Genomic DNA, 17,695 nt, shown 5'->3' on the forward strand with positions numbered 1-17,695 from the left:
TGAAAATTAATGCAATATCTTTGTTATTATGATGATTCAGTGAAATAGTACCTGTAAAATACTTACCAAAATGTTTGGCATAATACATTTAAAATATTACTAATATCTGCTCAATTACAGCCTCTAGATAGAATGGAGAATTGATTCACAGGTCAGAGTTTTTGTTCCTAATGACCAGATCTGACCTAAACAAGTAATACTGAAGACCATGTTTGTTGCCTAGCTAATTTTTTAAAATTTTTATTTATTCTTTTAAATTTCTTTTCAGTGTTCCAGAATCCATTGTTTATGCACCACACCCAGTGCTCCATGCAATATGTGTCCTCCATAATACCCACGATGCTGGCACACCCCACCCCTCCTACCTCTCCCCTCCAAAACCCTCAGTTTGTTCCTTGTTGCCTAGCTAATTTTTTTTTTCAAAATAACTGCTTATAAAATTTACAAAGTGGGTTACTGATGAAGTCGTGTATTCTTCTAACACACAAAGAAAAACATGACATCAAGTTGGAGAGTAACATGTTGTTTTTCTTCGACAAATGTACTTGAACTTAAACATCAAAAAAGAGTTTTTATCTTCAAAGGAGTCACATCAGGAAGGCTTGCACTTATTTCAACAATGTTGCCAAGTATTTTTGGAACTCTTCCTTCCAAATTACCTTCTGAGCCTGCTTCACATTCTTTCAGTTGTCTTCACTGGCAACAAATTTTTATCCCTTGAGAGTTTTCAATTTTGAAAGCTGATTCAAAATCCACTCTTATAAAAGAGATGGAGGATAATGTCACCTCTGGTCAAAAAATAAGGAAATAAGAGCCTTTTTGCATAGCTTGTAAAATGCCTCAGAAAATTCCAGAGAGGGACTCTCTAAAACATTTCAGGTTTATGGAAGCATTATCAGAATTAGTGTGCTACTTTCTGTGATTAACAGATTATGCCTTATTTCCTTAACTTTATTAAACAAATACTTAGAGAGTGTTATGCGTCAAATACCATCCTAGGAAATTTGACGTATATTTAATGCTCATATCTTATGAGGTAGATTCCCTTATTATCCCCATTATTTCAGATGAGGTAATTGAGGCACAGAAACCCTAAGAATTTTGTCGGAGAACAGAGGCCTAGTAAATGGCAGAGCCAGAAATCAAACCCAGACTACATAGTACATATGCTATATTTTCTAAAAAGTACAACCACTGGGCATTAACGGTTATGCTTCCTGGGTTTTTTGAGGTAATGCAATTTAAACTTGGTGAAAGAAACCCCATCACCCCATGAAATTTTTTTTTAACTGGAGTTAAAAGCTCTCTTACTGTTAACAAGCATTATCTGAACCCTTTTTTCTCTATCTTCACATAGCAAGTTATGCAAGGAGGAAACACTCCCACTTTCTAGCTTCCTAGTTTTCAAATGCTCTGTAGGCTAGCTATCCTGTTTTCCCACATAAGCAGACCTTTTACCCAGCAGTTTCTTCAGTCCTGTGCCAGGAACAGTCTTTCTCCTCACAGGGTTTCCTCAGACTTATTTCAAAATTCCCTCCTTAAAATTCACTTTTTCCATTGCATCACTCAGTAGCTCAATCTTGCTAGATTAATGGGGAAGATTTTTTTAAAGCGGACGGAGGAGAGTGGAGAAGGAAAGACATTGAAATATTTTCAAGTTCTCTTTGAAAAAGCACCTTCTATCGTTTTCCATCAGCAAAATGTTTTGAATGTCTCATTTTGCCCCCCTTCCCTTTGAAATACGAGTTTCCAAAGAAGCTTTCTACCAATGCCAGGAGTGTACCGCTGGCCAGTCATTCGGTAATGACGACAGCCCCAAGGAAACATATTTAAGCAAATTGAAAAAATAGATTACGCTGAAACTCCTTTTATTTCAGGATAAAAGAAAAATACAGGAAGAAATCTCACAGAAGCGTCTGAAAATAGAGGAAGAAAAACTAAAGCACCAGCATTTGAAGGTAATTTATGATTTTAATTTCATTTCAATGATTTTGTATTCAAATATCCTAATGGCACTCAAAATCTCTATAGTAAAGATGCTTTGAGAAGGAAAAAATTCGGCATAGTTTTACTAACACCCTAATAACCGTAGGGGAGGGCTGAGAAGCTAGTAATATTTGCATAGGAGATTACTATCTTCTGGTAAACATGTAGAAAACAAGTTTTTATTACTTTTATCCTTTATTACTGAATTTCCTCATTTTCTTGGGTAACCTTGAGAATTTAGCCTTCATAATTTGGCCCCCTGAACACAGTCTTGCTTAAGATCCCTAGGGACCAATCCAGCTAGGAATTCCCTTTTGAAATAAACGAAAGGCCAGCTTTCCCCCAGGGGGTGCACAACAGACACTGTCTAGCCTGGTCAAGGATGTTAGTATTGAAAACTCAGTGCCATGAATCCAATATTGTTTGAGTATGTTTGGGGGGTTTTGTTTCCTTTTGCTTTGTTTTGTCTTGATAAACCATGAGATCATCACCAGAAATAAACCTCCATTTTTAAAATCAGACTTTACATATTCTTTGGGTGTGGTCATTTTGTAATTAAAGCACACTGAGTTTCAACATTTTATTATGTAGCTTCGCCACAGGAAACAGGAGGCCAAATCACAAACAGGAGGTCCTTGTGAACAGACCCAAGCAAGGAGCTACCTCTCTGGCAAGGCTGCTACCAACAGATTTAATGAATCCCTCAGTGAAACAATGTCGCACACTCATGGGGTCTACACACTTAGATAAATGTTCCTAATTCAGCTGCTTCTAGCTTCTGATAGATCAAGTGACCTCCTCTGAAAAGAAACATCATTTAAGATTCCAATTAGCCTCAGTTCTCTAAATTCCGTTTGCCTGTTTGCTCCTATATAAATTGACATTTCCAATGTTTGATAGTTAATTTCAAAATATAGTTAACCTGCTATCCTTGCAGTGGGCCACATTGAATTTACATGACGTGTAGATAGAGCCAAGAAATGCAGTGTGTATAACCAGAACGATCAGTGAGGTTAAAACAAACTTTACCAAGTTATTTTGGTGAAAGTCAAGTCCAGGGGTGCCTGGGTGGCTCAGTGGGTTAAAGCCTCTGCCTTCAGCTCAGGTCATGATCCCGGGGTCCTGGGATCTAGCCCCACATCGGGCTCTCTGCTCGGCGGGGAGCCTGCTTCCTCCTCTCTCTCTCTCTCTCTCTGTCTGGCTCTCTGCCTACTTGTGGTCTCTGTCTGTCGAATAAATAAATAAAATCTTTAAAAAAAAAAAAAAAGGCAAGTCCACAGTAATTGTTGAGCTGAGCCGTTTCTAACACCATAACCAGTGCTCGTTCTCTCTCTCCCTCATCTCTCTCTCTCCCTCTCTCTCTCTCTCTAGTACAAACACACCCACAGTTTGAGGCTCTCCATAAACTAATGACAGGTTCTGAGTAAATGGATAGCTCTCTGGCATTCAGGAATTGCTATCCTTGTCAAGCGGGTCGCCAAACAACAATAGAGCTCACAGTAGGAGAAAGGGTTAAATATCCCAAGTTCATTCTAGGAGGCAAGTTCCACATAAGAAAACTCTAACTCTGACTCACTGAAAACTCCATTTCCGAGGTGGCACCTCTTTTCAATACTTGCCAAAGTCAGTCTAAAAAGTCATACATGAGGGACACCTGGGTGGCTCAGTCGTTAAGCATCTGCCTTCGGCAGGGTCCTGGGATTGAGCCCTGCATCGACGGGAAGCCTGCTTCTCCTTCTCACACTCCCCCTGCTTGTGTTCCCTCTCACTCTCTTCTCTCTCTCTGTCAAATAAATAAATAAAATCTTTATTTTAAAAAAAAAAAAAAGTCCTACATGATCTTCCATATAGGTTTGCTTTCTGGAACCCAGGAGATTGTTTAATCCAATCCAAACAGAACATTTATAATGTTTTGGATTGCCGAACACTGTTGTGCAGATTGTGTACGGCACAAAAATACCCGAGAAAGCGGTGCTAAAACCTCTGCCTACACTCCCTTGGAACTGGGCACGCTGGCATAGGGCTGGTTCTGGCTGAAGGATAGCATTTCTTTTTCTCTGCACAAAGGTGCCATACATCTTCCCAAGCTGTGCCCTGAGCCAAAGGGGTGAGGGGAGAACCAGCAATTTTTTCTGATTTTCATATTAATACCACAGAGACTAGTAGTGGTTCTGGAGAGCTGTAGCCCTTCTGCCTGCAACCTAGTGGGGAACCCAGGATTAAATAAATAATTAGGACAAGTTAAGAGATGATTTTTTAAATTTAAGAAAGAATATAAGGAGTAACTCTTTAATCTGAAGTAGTCAAAGCAAGGCTATTAAAGGTGTGGGATTTCAGCTGAGTCTTAACCGATTGGTAGGATTTGTATGGGTGTATAGAGAGCCTTTGAGTCAAAAAAAAATTTATTAATTATTTATTACGTGTCAGGTACTAAGCAGGACACTAAGAACACACAATAAAGTTTGACCTAGGTCTTTACAATGATAACTGACCCAGAACCTTGAGATGACACAGAAACACCATGATGAGCCCTGCTTATTCAAGGCACAAACTACAAAGGGAACACAGAGGAAAGAGTGGCTGTTTGCATCGTGTTTTACAGAAAATGGTAAGCTGGACCAAACAGGAACTAGGCACCATTATAAATGGGGCTCGGAAATGTGCAGAGGTGTTTTTTTAAACATCCATTTATTTATTTATTTATTCGAGAGAGAGAGAGAAGAGTGGGAGAGAGAGTCTGAAGCAGACTCCCTGCTGAGCATGGAGGGGGGGCCCCCCACGGGGCTCAATCTCACGACCCTGAGATCACGACCCGAGCCAAAACCAAGAGTCTGATGCTTAACCAGCTGTGCCTCCCAGAACCCAGAAATATTTTTAAAATTGATTCTACAATACCCTCACCAAGTCAGGAAAGCTCTATCGGCCCCTATAGTCACCAGGTGTTCTTTGATGTTCCTCTTCACCCATCTGTCTCCGGTCCACTGACTGTCCTCAGCACTTTCCTGATTGCCAAATATTTTGTTACACTTCAATGACACTTTAAACAACACAAACACAAACATTTACAAAGCTCTGCTCTGTGTCATTAGTACATACATTGCAAAATAAGAGTAGTAACTCACTCATATTCTTTGGCTCTGGAACTGGGCAATCATACCAATGACATGCTGGAAAGGGAATTTCTGGGGACATGAGGAGCATTCTAACTTTCAAACATTTCTGAGATTTGTACACTATGTGTCTCCTCACCTAGTAACGTGATCACAGTCTGCCACCCAGAAACACAAACTATACTCAACTTAGAAAACTTTTCCGGAAGTCCATTTGATTCATGGTATGAAAAACTAATTTATTCTTTTTTTTTACTTTTTTTTTCAAGATTTTATTTATTTGAGAGAGAGAGAGAATGAAAAGGGAATGGAGGGGTGGGTCAGAGTTAGAGGCCAAGCAGGGAACCTGATGCAGGACTCGATCCCGGGACTCCAGGATCATGACCTGAACTGAGCCACCCAGGCACCCCAAAACTAATTTATTCTTAAAGTCCACTCTAAATGCTATATAAAATGCAAAGTTTTTTACAGAAAAACTTTCCATAAAAAAACTGCTCAAAGATCTATTACTGGCATGTCCTTATATTTTCATTTCGTTAATATGGCTTTTGAATCTGAATGTCGTTGTGGAACAGATTTTTCATCAACCTCATAGACCAAAGTACAAGTCTAAACAGTGACATAAAACAAAATAACTATGTTTAAGTTGTTACAATATACGATTGTACCATATCATTTAAATGCACATCGAAATTATGTATTTTATATTCAGAGGCAAAGAGCTAATTCACAAATTCATTTTTTCATTTTACCTCTGGCAAAGTTCTCCGCCAGAGGTAAATGACAATTTGTGAATTATGAACAAAGTTTTATGAGGCCAAAATTAAAATTATTCTTGTTCCTAACCAGACTAAGAACACTTATATAAGACTATATATCAGACTATATATATATAACACTTATATAAGACTACATAGGCCCAAGTTCACATAACACATCATCAGAATTATTCTCTGCTCCCTGTAACTCAGCAATATAAGACCATCCCATCTAAATGTTTCTTTTTTTTTTTTAAGATTTTATTTATTTATTTGACAGACAGAGATCACAAGTAGGCAGAGAGGCAGGCAGAGAGAGGAGGAAGCAGGCTCCCTGCTGAGCAGAGAGCCCGATGTGGGGCTCGATCCCAGGACGCTGGGATCATGACCTGAGCCGAAAGGCAGAGGCTTTAACCCACCAAGCCACCAAGGTGTCCCCCATCTAAATGTTTCTTATAGTGATATGGATGTAAATGACTGAAACTGTCCTCATAGGTGGTTTGTAAGGACTATAATTTACTTTGAGAGGTGTCATCTGTCTTCTTTATTACACATTAGCTATCATCACATTCCATCAAATAAAAATATATTAGAATTAAGGTAAATTCTTAAAATGATAGTATACTAAGATTTTCTTGGCATCTTTGATCTCAAAGATAAATCTTGACCTTGATTAATAACATTTAACTGTGTCTGTGGGAGAGCATTTCTACAAACAGCCGAAGAGCTATAATTAAGGGTTAAGACAACACTGAAGGAGAGACTCCCTTGCTACAAACTTTCCTTATGGGGTGTGTTGTCCACATGCAATTGCTTGAAACTCTAAAAAGGCCAACACGAATACAATGATCTAGGACAAGGTTCCTACTTGATCTAGTGGTTTTCAAACTGTGTTCTGTGCTTCCACAGGCTGCCAGGCCCCCTCATTGCTTCAACTAGAGCAATCCAGGTTGTATCAGTCCTACAAAGTGTAATTCCACATAATATATATTTGTAATCAATGTAATGCTTCTAATTGGTTTGAAAACCATTGCCTTACTTAAAATAGCCATCATTTGGTAATTACCTAGCACAATCAACGTTATTTGAATTTTGTTTAAAATTCAAAGGTATTTATATGCTAGTAGTATTAACCCCAGCACCCTTCTAAAAAAGTTCTCTTTACTCGCTCTCACTTTAATCATGCATCAGAGAAAGAATTCTCAGGAAATACAAAGCTCCCATTCTTCTCTCCTCACCACTTTAGATACAGTGAATCCCCAAAAGTAATTTTTGAACAAATAATTTACACAGGTAGATTATATAGGGAGAACAGTTTTCTCCAGAAAGAAAAGAAAAAACTCAAACTCTTTGGAAATAGTGTCTAACAGTTCCTATGTAAGACATGGATGGGATGCTAGCTAAGTTCCCTCCAAAATTTATATGTTTCTCATTTGCTTTAAGTCTTCTTAGGTTCAAGGTCCAGCATTGTAATCCTTTCATGCAAATTCAAGGGGACTTTTTTTTCCATGTGATAAAACATAAATATTTTCTGTTTTGTTAAAGTTGACAAAAATTCAACTCACCTGTATTTAGACAGATCAGTGAATTTCTGCACCACGTTATTGGAACAAGTCATTTAGGCGAAGCTTAGGTATCTGGAACCAGGTAGCTTCTCAGAAGAAAGAAGGGTATTGGGTAGGCAAAGTCATAAATGCTGACCACACCACTTAAGACCAACATTGAATTAGTTTAAGATACAATAGCAATTTCTTGTTTCACCCACCATTTCAAATAATCCCCCCCCCAAATTGTTTTGGAGCATTCGCCATACACTGTCATTGAGATGAATTAAAAAATGGCTTCAAGGAACATTTTACTTCAAAGACACAAGATGTACAACCATTAACCAAACAAATAATAGATATCACATGATAAGGTCCCCGTACAACTGCTAGACATAGTGTCTATACATAGTGCTGCCTGATTCTGAGGAAAGAGAGTTCTCTGAGGGCAAGGATGGGGCTGTGGAAGGTATGGGGGGAGAACAGAGATTTTCACAGAGAGGGAGGGACCTGAACCGGAACTTAAAAGAAAAATGGGATTTAGACACATAAAACTGTCTTTGGAAGGGGGTCACAAAGGGTGCAATGAAGGAAGACACCAGATTTATTCAGGCAAGGCAGTGAGAAAAAATAATTTCTCTTTACTCTGTCCACTATTAAAATTCATGAGATTTCAAAGCAGCCAGAGATTGTGGAAATTACTGACTGATATAAGAACATCTTTATGTTTCCTGATATCAGAAAAAAGCCTTAAGGGAGAAATGGCTTCTAGATGGAGTCAGCACCGGAAAAGAACAGGAAGAGATGAAGAAACAAAATCAACGAGACCAGCACCAGATCCAGGTTCTAGAACAAAGTATCCTCAGGTATGGCCCTCACTGGGCTACTCCACAACTTTTTTTATTTTTGGCTTTGCCCATGTTGCATATATAAGAGCCATTCTTATTTTTAGAGACATAATCAGATCTTCCATCTGGATTTTTAATAAAGACCAAGGCAACACCAAAAGGCAATAGAAATTTGACTATAAATATCCCCTACGCATAGCAACACAATATTTATTTTTTAAATACATATTAGTGACTTACCCAAAGTTCTCCAAGCCTATTTCCTCATCTATAAAATGGTTGTAGCAATATCTATCTTTTACAGTTGTTGAGCAAACAAAAAATAAATGTATTTTATATATTGTGGCTCAGCTACTGGCGCCTACCTGGCATATAACAGTGATCAAAAAACAGTCCTTGTTCACAGCCCCAACCCCCACTCTCGACAGGTGACAACTCAATGGGTGTGTTTATACTTTTCCTCCATCACCCCTCTCCCAAGCTGTCCCCAGTCACAACCATACTTTGGAAGAGAAGACACTGTAGGAATACTTCACTAGCATTTTCTCTCTTCTACTTCCCTAATCATTTGGTCATAGGTGTTGACTTCACTTCTTGATGTCGTTCCTTACCCATCACACAAAATCAGTCCAGAGTCAGCAACTTGCAACATAACAAGGAAAGTTTTAAAATTGCCTTGGCTTAAAATGAGGTGACGGATGTGAAAAAAAATTGAAAAGCTGGAATAGAAGATGGGGTTATTAGTATTACCACAAAATATAGATAGCATGGAAGAAAGAGATGTGGGAAATGTCACAATCATTTTCTAACCTGTGCGTGGAAAAAAGATGGGATTTCTTGTGGTATGATAATGACAACAATTTAAAGGCTACGGATCTTTGAAACATAGGTAGCTTTCAAAATCTCACTCACTGCGAATTTGTTCTCTTTAGTGAGAACTATAAGAAAGACCTGGAAGTTGAAAATATCCCGTGGCTTTACGACCACATTCTGTCCATCCTCACCACACTCCATAGACAGATCGCATTAGGTCTCAAATTGACAACATGGAGAAAAGTTTCCTTTTTAAACTGATTCTCATTTTACTTGCCTCGTTTCATACCCTCGTATATTTAAGAGCTAAAATCACTGATTATGTGTTCTTATTGAGATATTTTTTAAATTAACAATTCTTAAAAAGTTATGTTGTAATCATTGAAATGTTTACATTCATGAACCCTCAGTTGCTTGCTTAAAGAGAAGTGTTTCTGAAAAGCAGATAACAAATACTTTAAAAATAACTCAGTAAATCAACTCTACAGTTTGGAAAACTTGATCCTGGTAAGGCGTCCCTTAGCAAGAGCTTCTAACCAAACTCTGGCTCAACTGATGATTCCTTTCTCATCACCAACACGGAACCCTTATATCTGAAGGACTTCTGAATTTAATCCCTGCACACCCTGCACTTTGCAAACACCTTCATGCTTCCCTTCAGAGCCCCCTGGTTAAAAGTCTTTGCTCCTACTGAACACCTACGACTTTCTCTGCACTTGATCATTGAAGTGGCGACATAGACTCAGACTCCATTAAGAAGTTTGGGTGGCATTGCAAGTAATCCCAGAGAATTTACTAGGGATCTACTGATTGCCTTCGGACCTTGCCTGAATGCTCTGAGAAGCACCTTAGTTTCTACTAGTACTGACCGTGCTTTGCCTAGCTAGAGTTCTTATCCAACCAAAAAAAAAAAAAAAAGAGAGAGGAGGAGGAGGAGCAGGAAGTAGAGAAACCATATTTACCGGCCATATTACCCGTCAGGTACTTTACATATATCATCCCATTTAATCTTCATAACCCTGTGACAAAGTGTCATCATCGTCACTTTTTGCCCAAGGGTTGAAGTATTCCCACAATTAGGACGTGATGGATCAGAAACTAATTCATGTGACTTCCCGATGCTGCCAATAAAGTGACAGCTCACAGCATTCCAGACCACACACTATGGTCTGAGAAGCTATTATCTCTTCCGTGTCTTTATTTTTTTTTTTAAGATTTTATTTACTTATTTGACACACAGAGAGAGAAATCACAAGTAGGCAGAGAGGCAGGCAGAGAGAGAGGGGGAAGCAGGCTCCCTGCTGAGCAGAGAGCCCGATGCGGGCTGAGACCCTGAGATCATGACCTGAGCGGAAGGCAGAAGCTTAACCCACTGAGCCACCCAGGCGCTCCTCTTCTGTGTCTTTAAAGCATGTTCGGTCCCTCGGTTCTCCTTTCTCCAAACAGCTCCTACTACACTCTGGATCTTCTTCCGTGTTGCTCTGATGTCTGTATTAAATTACCGGTTCCATATCTCTACTCTACCCAATTTCTGGCATCTCATTATGACTTATTAGACTTTACTTTTTTTTTATTTTTTTGTTTTAATTTAAATATAGTTGAATATATTATTATATTAGTTTCAAGTGTACAGCATCGTGATTCAACAGCCCTGTACGATACACGATGCTCACTATGATAAGTGTAGTCAACATTGGTCAACCATACACTGCTATTACGCTATTATTGACTGGATTCCCTATGCCTGGCTTTTCATTCCTGTGGCTTCACTGCAACCTTGTTTTAGATCTTCAGGGTGTCATTAACCATCAGGGAATCTTTATTAATACCAGACGATGTTAAGCCCCAAATATAAATAATAATAACACAAATGGTTCGTTTTTAAATGGCCTCGTGCAATTTGCAAAGCACTTGAACTTACATTACATCACTGAATTCTCACAGCAATCCCAGAAAGAAAGCAGTGACGCCTCCATGGCAGAGGTCGAAATAGGCTTAGAGAGGATAAGGGGATTAACGAAGGTCACAGAGTCATTAAAGGGTAAATTTGGGCCTCAAAGCAAGTCAGGCTCTGTGTTCTCCCACTATAGAACTAAAGAAGTATTCTCAAAATGCTAAAACCCCTAACACCTCATAGCAAATTGCTTTGTTTAAGGAATGGTCCTAAAAAGCCGTATTTGCAAAGAGTTAGTAAAGAATATGCATCGTTGTGACCCACGATGGCATGTTTGTCTGGTTGACAATGGGCAGGGAACAGAATGTTCTGAAGCAACACGGGGAGACCCAAAGTATCTGTGCCTTGTCTGTATCACGCAGCCTCTGCAGCCGCCCAGCATTAGAGAAATCACGTTGCCAAAGCCGCTTTATCTGTAACTGAACATTTTCTTCTCAGATCTTTCTAAAGCTGCTAAACTATCAAGTGCGTGTTGTTAAAGTCAATCTTTCCCCAAAACAACTGCCCACAGAGCCTCAGGAGCTTTTCTTAGCAGGTAAATAAAGTACATTTTCCTGTGAGCTCCAAGAAGCAACCCAGTCGACGGACAGACCAGGGAGCTGAACCATCCTCCTTCCCCGAGCAGGGAAAGCAGCCCAAAGCCTGGATGTGGTTTATCACTTGACTTGGGTGACTGCTCAAGGGTGACATTTGCCATCTGCCAGGCCTCTCAGCCAGAGGATAAGATTTTAATAGGAACATCAAAATAGAAACGTTGCTATTACCTCAGAGTCTGTAGCAGGGCCTGTCAGCCTCTGGAGTTTCCATTCCCCCTACTACTTACATGGTCTTGTGAGATGAACTGGAAGAGCGTGGCCTTTGGCCTTCAAATCCCTGTTCTGCCAACCATAAGGCATAGAAGCCTGGAAACGTTCTTCATCTCTTTGGGCCTCAGTTTCCTTGTTAATAATAGTGGGACCATGAGAGTGACTTCACAGGATGCTGTGAGTCAAGCAGCTTCCAGAGTGCCTGACACATGGTAGGTGTTCAAAAAATATTAGAGCCTGTTCCTTTTTAGGAGTCAAAATAATTAAAACTAGGATGGGGATGTTAATCTTTTGACCAAGATCTCTATTTCTTTATGGCAGTACAAAGAATCTTTTTCTTTGAGTAAACTGAGATCCCCACCCAACAAGGATTCCTCCCATTCGGACATAATTGATGGGTTTTCTTTATGGCTTGAAGACTGAAAGGCTAATGACAGCAGTTAATTTTTTACAGAGTGTGTAGTTATAGACCAGGCACTGCGTTAAGCACTTCATATGGATTAGTTCTTTGAATTCTCACAACCACCTTATGAGGTAGATAACATTCAATAAGTGAGAAAGATGACTATTGTAGATCCTAACTTGTCTTGACTCATGTAACTAAAAAATTAAGACCCAGGATTTAAAATTTAATTAAGTCTTCATTATAAAAATAAATTATGTCCCAGATCCTGCAGACAAATTTCACATTAGTTCAATCCTGTAAATGCTACCCTTTTATAGCACTTTTCACTTCCAATCCATGCTATGATTTCACTTTCTTGCATTCATCATTTCATATAGACATTCAGATGACCCTGCCATATTGAGCACACTCAAAGTTCCCCTGACTCACACCTAACCTTTAAATAAAGCATGTCTGCTTACTCATCCTCTCATCTTTTCTTTCAGAGAGGCAACATTTCAGAAAATAAGTAGGTTTCCATGGTTTTTGTCTCAGAGACACATTCTTAGCCTTGGAACAATATTAGTGAGTATTTTGCCTGTTACCCTGATTAATGCCTTAGGAAGAAATGTTCCCAGGAGGAAAATGGTATTGAACATCTCCTTCTGAATCACTTTGCTTAAATAGAGTTTCAATTTGCCTCCCAAATGAGCCCCGTTCTTACTGTGACCAGTGAACCATTTACTTCCTGATTATAGGCACAGGTGCAAATTCAACACTGACTTCTCCGTCCAGACAGCATGTGCACACATTCATTGGCTGGCTTAGAAATCCTCTTCTGTCACATCTGTTGCTTTCCTCCATCCAATAGCCTACACCCAAAATGACCCCCCCCCCCACCACAAGCGCCCTCAGAAGTATCCAAAGGAGCCATGTCGTTCACATTCTAGATTCCTCTTTCCTATACAGCTGCCCAACTGCTCTCCATGACTCCCTCTGCCAAAATGCCTTGCATCACGCTGCCCTCCAGACACTTGCTACTTTTTGAACTGTGTCCAAAGACCTCTGACTTTAATTGGAGCACAAAGAGCGCCTGACCGAAGTGCCATAAGCATAAAATGCAAAAGGTTAACTGCCAAGGAGAATGAGGCAAACGCACTGCCTTCCCTTTGAGAAGGATTATCTACTTATGATTAATGTTCTCTAGTAAGGATTTTTTTTTTCATAGTCCAAAATACCCTTCTGACCCTCTGCCTTCCTTTAATGAGCTTTCATTTGTCTCCAAATGGTTAGGAAATGCCTGCCCATATGGTGCTAACAGTAAGCTGCATGAAGGAGTAGATTTCTCTGTGACTGTATGCCATGAGAAAATCTGAGGCACGGGCCATAACTGCAGCTACCACCACCCCCACATAAGTTAAGGGAAATTCCTCCACAAATGGAGATGCAGTATTAGGAAATGCATTCTGCTTACTATCATATAAAACAATAATCTACCCAGTTAACTCAAAAAAGTGCAGGCAAGATTCGATTTCAAAACGGATCCCAAAGGCCTGATGTAGAAATATAAAGGTTAAATGACTTTGTTGCTGGTTATAGTTTATCAAAGTTCATCTCGTGATTTCTGTCCATATTGCACCCCTACCTGATGCTCGGATCTACCTGTGAAGGCCAGCTGTACCTTAATGAAACTAATGGTTCATCGAACAAAGCGAGGAAGGCTGCATGAAAAATAATCACATTCTAAATGTTTCTGCCTTCTTGCTCTGACCCAGCCAGCCGTAGCTAACATCACATTGTGGGAGAGAAGGACACAGTCTGCACTTCTGTGACAATGCAAGAGAGAAGAGAAAGGGAAAGGAGGAAGAGAGAGAGAGAGAGAGAGAGAGAGAGGACCTAGCATTTGTTTCCTCTTCTTAAATTTGCTGTTGCTTAGAAACACTTAAGAAATGATTCTGAAGCAATTACATGAGTCAAAATCATTCCAAGCATGTTTTTCACTCTCCATATTTGACTAATTGGTTTATCAGGCTTGCAAGAATTCATCTGTTGTTGTTTTTAATTTCCCAGATATTCTGATAATTTTTAATTCAGGAGATTTTTTAATTTCACAAAAAGAGCAAAATAAATCAAATTTCCAGCAAAAATAAATAAATAAATAAAAAGGAAGAAATCTATCCCCAACCCCCAGCAGAGAAAGCCTAGTACAATGCCTAGCACATAGTAGGAATACCTGTGACTACATATTTAATAATGAATGGAAAAATATGCATGATGGATGGTTGGCTGAATGGATGGATGGATGGTTGGCTGAATGGATGGCCAGACTTGAAAATACCAACTATGAAAGTGACCAGCTAAAGACTACACAATGACTTAAACACTAAGCCACTAAAAAGGAAAGCCTTGAAAATCTTTTAAAAATAAAGAATAAGACCCAACTATCTTGAGTCAAGGGCAAAATTACATGACAGTTGTACCTCTGGTTTTTGAGGTCACTGTTGATGGCTCACCATCACTTCACTTTCTCACCCTTCCCCTCTTACATATGCTCTTTTATTTCCTTATTCCCCACCTTCTAGACTTCTCTGTTGTTCACACCTGCCAGTCTCATTCATAGGTTAGTAGAAATAAGGGTTAAATTCACATAGAATAAATACTCCCCCACTGTGGTAGGCCAAAATGTAGATTAGAATAATACCACTCCACTGAAGTTCAATAACAACAGCTACCCTTTATGAAGCACATATTATGTCCTAAGAATTTTCTGAGAGTGACAATTCTCTGGGGGAAGTCTGATTGGCGTTATTTCACATATAAGGACACTAAAACACAGAAAGCTGTAAACCTAATAACAGTCAAGCCATGAGTCACACATAGATCTTTCTGACTGCAGACCCATTCCATCATGACTCACTCTGCTTGTTCTCGATTCAGTTCAATAAACATCTATAGAGAAGCCCCCACTTTGAACCCATCTTTATCTTCTAGAGGAGATTGAGAATCATAAGTGCATCAAAGCAACTATTAGTTACATTTACTTCTCTTTAGATCTTTTAACTTCTCAAAGCGATTTTACATTAATTATTTCATTCAAAACAACATTCAGAAACTTGAAACACAAATTTAAAACCATTAGTATGGATGTCATAAAACTTGGGCCGTGTTGACATGAGTCAAGAAGGAAGAAAGGAGTAAATGAACGAAGAAGAAAGTGGGAGGGCAGTTGGTTTCAGTGATCCATACTTCGGGCCATGGTCATAAGGAATGTTCAAAAGCAGAGAGCCTTTTGTATAACGTGCTACCAAAGGGCGTAGCCCTCCCATGGCCCAAGAGTGCCCCCCACCCCAGCTGCAGCCCCTTGGCTAAATTTATCAGCTCAGAAAGCTTCCACACCACACCCCTTGGAAAGCATCTTTTGTCTGCCACGAAGCAAGTGTCATTTAGTCCATTCAGACCACCCCAGGCAAACTGATCATTGTTGGTTATTCTATGTTATATTAAGGTTGGAAATTATATTTATTGGTCTTCAAATAATAGAGTTCTGTTCTTGGTATCAAATATGAACAATTCATACTAAAAGCAAAGCAAAAACGATTATTCGTGGCTGCTCTATAATACTGTGGGAGGCAAAGGCTAAGGGTTGCAAGGCACAAAGCCGGTCATTATTTCTGAGTAGGGAGAGTCAGTGGCTGTATACATCATTGGATATGTTTTGTCATTTCATAATATGGTGACAAGTGGTTTATTCACTAAAAATATTTTCTCCTACAACTTTTTTTTTTTTTTTAAAGAAGAAAGATTCCCCAAATCATGAATAAGCCTATTTGCAGCTAACTTGCCATGACCTGGTGATAACAGTATTTGAAGGTCACTTGGGAAACTCATGACACCTATGGAGAGGTCAATTTGAATTATTATTCAAATTATTTAACTCATTAAGTGTTTCGCATGTACAACAAGGCTCTTTACAGGCTCTAATTAAAAGCCACACATCCGGTTTCTGTCCTACCAGAACATTCAAGAAGCCCATAACTAACCAATCTGCCATACCACACCAACCTCGAGAGCGTGCATTTATTTGCATTAATTTGAAAATTATGTTTGTAATCTGCACATGAAAGTGGCTGATTCCCTGAAAACCAGTTTGGTTTCTTATTTTTCGTGGCAAATGAAACCCTTAATTTACAAAATGTGATTCTGATTCAGAGGGTTTGCTTTTCTACTGAATTATTATCTTCTAAGATTACCTGCCTACATGGCAGTTTCAAATCAGTATCATCTGCCCATGAGATAATTATTAATATTTGCCAAGTTATATTAGGAGATGAGATTCACCCATGCAAAAGCTGCTCGCATGTAACTATAAATTATTCAGCTTTTCTAAACATCTGCTCTCTTCCCAATTACCAGAGCAGACTGATACTTTTTCAGTGTCACTGCTGGGCTAGCTCTCTGCCTCTTGTTATCTTGAAGTTGCTGTGTTGTAGTGCTCCTCCTGTTCTTAAATGCTTGGGATTAGAGGCAACAGATCTGGCTCAGGGCATACTGGGTGTCGTACGCCAAATGCCCTTTAATTCTCTGGCATGCTTACCCATAGCAAGCATGTGATTGTTTTCACTGGTGGGTTAGCTCTTCCTTATTAGACCCATGCCCTTTGGCAAAGGCAAATTCTTGTCCTATGCCTGTGCAGAGAAGTATTCTTAATCTTTTTTGATATACTTTTATTTCAGTTTGGTGAATAAAATGTGCCTGACATGTAGTAAGTGCTTTTAAGCAGTGTGTTAAATGTTCGATGAAATTTACCAGACCCCTAGTTTTTAAAAATAAAACAAAGAAGCACATCTTCTACTAGACTACATGTTCTCAATTTTATGAGAAAATATAGTTTGATAATACTATGAAGCAAACTATCTATCAAGATAAAATATCTTTAACCTCTGATCCATTAGTAATCACTTATTTGTCCATTACATATGATCAACACAGCGCAATCAAGATTACTGGGTTAGGGCACCTGGGTGGCTCAATGGGTTAAGCCTCTGCCTTCGGCTCAGGTCATGATCTCAGGGTCCTGGGATCAAGTCCCGAATCGGGCTCTCTGCTCGGCAGGGAGCCTGCTTCCTCCTCCCTCTCTCTGCCTGCCTCTCTGCCTACTTGTGATCTCTCTCTGTCAAATAAATTTTAAAAAAAAATGTTCCTTTAAGATTACCGGGTTAAAGTCATTGTCTACATATACTCAATAGTATCTGTCACGATTCCAAAGCTATACATTTAACTGAGTTATGGTTAAAAAATAAGTAAAAAGATCTTTTTTTTTATTGTAAACCGTAGCCATTCAATAATAACTAGCTATAGTCCATATAAACCGTGTCAGATTTGATCATCTAGAAACTTATAAATTCCTTAACCGCTTTGCACAAAGCTGATTTATTTTTCTATTTTTACTGGCTAACTACCAGAAACGCAAGGTACTAATGAGTAATTTTGC

The 17,695-nt window shown here is 39.2% G+C and overlaps 1 protein-coding gene across 1 annotated transcript in view; it reads left to right on the forward strand.

Moving 5' to 3' along the window:
- The window catches only part of LOC111143299 (palmdelphin), a 50,491-nt gene that overhangs the window by 15,885 nt on the left and 16,911 nt on the right, over positions 1 to 17,695 (forward strand). The window contains exons 2-3 of the mRNA XM_022496947.1: positions 1,878 to 1,958; positions 8,140 to 8,264. Coding sequence (XP_022352655.1) covers positions 1,878 to 1,958; positions 8,140 to 8,264 — 206 coding nt within the window. The remainder of the gene's footprint in view (positions 1 to 1,877; positions 1,959 to 8,139; positions 8,265 to 17,695) is intronic.

The sequence above is a fragment of the Enhydra lutris genome, unplaced genomic scaffold, assembly GCF_002288905.1.
Source record: "Enhydra lutris kenyoni isolate GAN:26980312 unplaced genomic scaffold, ASM228890v2 scaffoldscaffold9, whole genome shotgun sequence".
NCBI classification, from domain to species: domain Eukaryota; kingdom Metazoa; phylum Chordata; class Mammalia; order Carnivora; family Mustelidae; genus Enhydra; species Enhydra lutris.